This window comes from Temnothorax curvispinosus, unplaced genomic scaffold (genome assembly GCF_003070985.1).
Source record: "Temnothorax curvispinosus isolate PA1 unplaced genomic scaffold, ASM307098v1 QBEX01003952.1, whole genome shotgun sequence".
Taxonomy (NCBI): Eukaryota; Metazoa; Arthropoda; class Insecta; order Hymenoptera; family Formicidae; genus Temnothorax; species Temnothorax curvispinosus.
The window spans coordinates 6,892-8,526 of NW_020213732.1; the positions used below are offsets into that span (position 1 = coordinate 6,892).

The 1,635-nt window shown below is 33.1% G+C and overlaps 1 protein-coding gene across 1 annotated transcript in view; it reads left to right on the forward strand.

The window, feature by feature from the left end:
* The window catches only part of LOC112453046, a 2,856-nt gene extending 1,508 nt beyond the window's left edge, over positions 1-1,348 (forward strand). The window contains exons 4-6 of the mRNA XM_025013588.1: positions 524-753; positions 828-999; positions 1,079-1,348. Of these exons, the coding sequence (XP_024869356.1) occupies positions 524-753; positions 828-999; positions 1,079-1,173 (497 nt within the window). The 3' untranslated portion in view covers positions 1,174-1,348. The remainder of the gene's footprint in view (positions 1-523; positions 754-827; positions 1,000-1,078) is intronic.
* The last annotated feature ends 287 nt before the right edge of the window (positions 1,349-1,635 follow it).

The window sequence follows — 1,635 nt, forward strand, 5'->3', positions numbered from 1 at the left end:
TCTCTCCCTCTCTCTCTCCCTCTCTCTCTTTCTCTCCCCCTCCCTCTTTCCCTCTTTCCCTCTCTCCCTCCCTCTATGTATTTTTTCTATGTATTTGGATATTTTTCTAGATTAATTTTTTTTTTACGTGAATTTTTCCGATATTTTATTAGTTATTCTGCTATTCCAGAAAATTCTACCCCTATTTCATATACTTGTGGTAAAAATTCGGCCCAGCCGTTCTTGAGTTATAAGTGGTGTAACTAACCCGACTTTGTTTTATATATATAAAGATATTCCGTCCAACAAAAAATTGATCACAGAGATTGGACGAAAACTCGTATGTTTTGCGCTGGTGTCTGTCTACATCAGAACGTCTAGAAAGCCCTCCTCCACAGCGAACGTGCCATATTTACGTATATGGTATTTAGTAGCGCGACACGTTCTCCCTACTTTACTTTGCCTATATTCAAAACGTGATCGATCTTTCGTTGGATTAAGAATATTTTTTACATTACATTAATAATTTGTTTGCATTAATTAGGTGATAACACTGATGCTGCCATAAAAATAATTAAGACAGAGTTACTTCAAGAAATAAGTAGTAAACTTGATTTTGTAATGATGAACACAACAAAAATACTTACCTACTTAGCACCAGAGGAAAGTCTTCTTTTAAGACCAGATAACCTTCCAGCGCTTCCTCTGAAGTCAGTTGATGAATATGATAAGTTTAAAGAGTTTTTAAATGATGGCACGAATTTCTCAACAGTGGTACGTTTGAACTAAATAGAATTATTTGTTACATTTATGATTTTGTTCTTTGTATTAAAATATGTGATATTTAGGTACAATATTTTGCGGGCCGTATGGTTAGTCAAGGTAGTGACTGGCAAAGTGCTGTATACCTAGTATCGAAACTGCTAATAAGTAACAAATTAGCAAGAGCAATAAGTTGGGTAGGTACCAAAGACACCAAGATCGCACTAGCAAACAGTAAAATTATGGACGCTGTTTCCTGTGAGTACAATTCTACATAAATTACCGTCTTTTACTAAAATATAGTAGATAAGAAATGAATAATAAGTTAAAATTGTAGGCGCTGTTCTGAAAAACCATCCCAAAAGTGACTTAAAACTAGTGAAGTTAAAAATACAAAAATGGCTTTATACGGGAAACCAAAGAAAAATTTAATTATTTTTTCAAATTTTTCTAGTCATGGGAGAATTACTTGCCTTTGTGATATTTAATGTTAAGGCTCCTGGGTTTCTCCCGTCATTATGTGAGATCGTGACGTCAGAGGCTAGAAATGACACGCTGAGAATTCGATCTTGCGTGCCATTTCCAAATAAAAAGATATTTGCGTAAAATAACATTTTAAATCATTTTAGTACATTTCAAAAATACCCTGAAAACTATTCCATTCTCTTGACAGTTAATAAACAGCCGTAAAATAAATATAATACAAAGCCTAGTTATGCGACTGCGTCTATATAAGCCTACATTCATATTACATTCTTTTATTTACTCCTATTTATTAATTGTTAAAGAAAAGAAATATTTTCGAAGTATTATTGAAGTATGCTGAAGTGATCTGAAGTGTTATTTTATGCAAATATCTTTTTATTTGAAAATGCACTCAAGAATTCTTAGCGT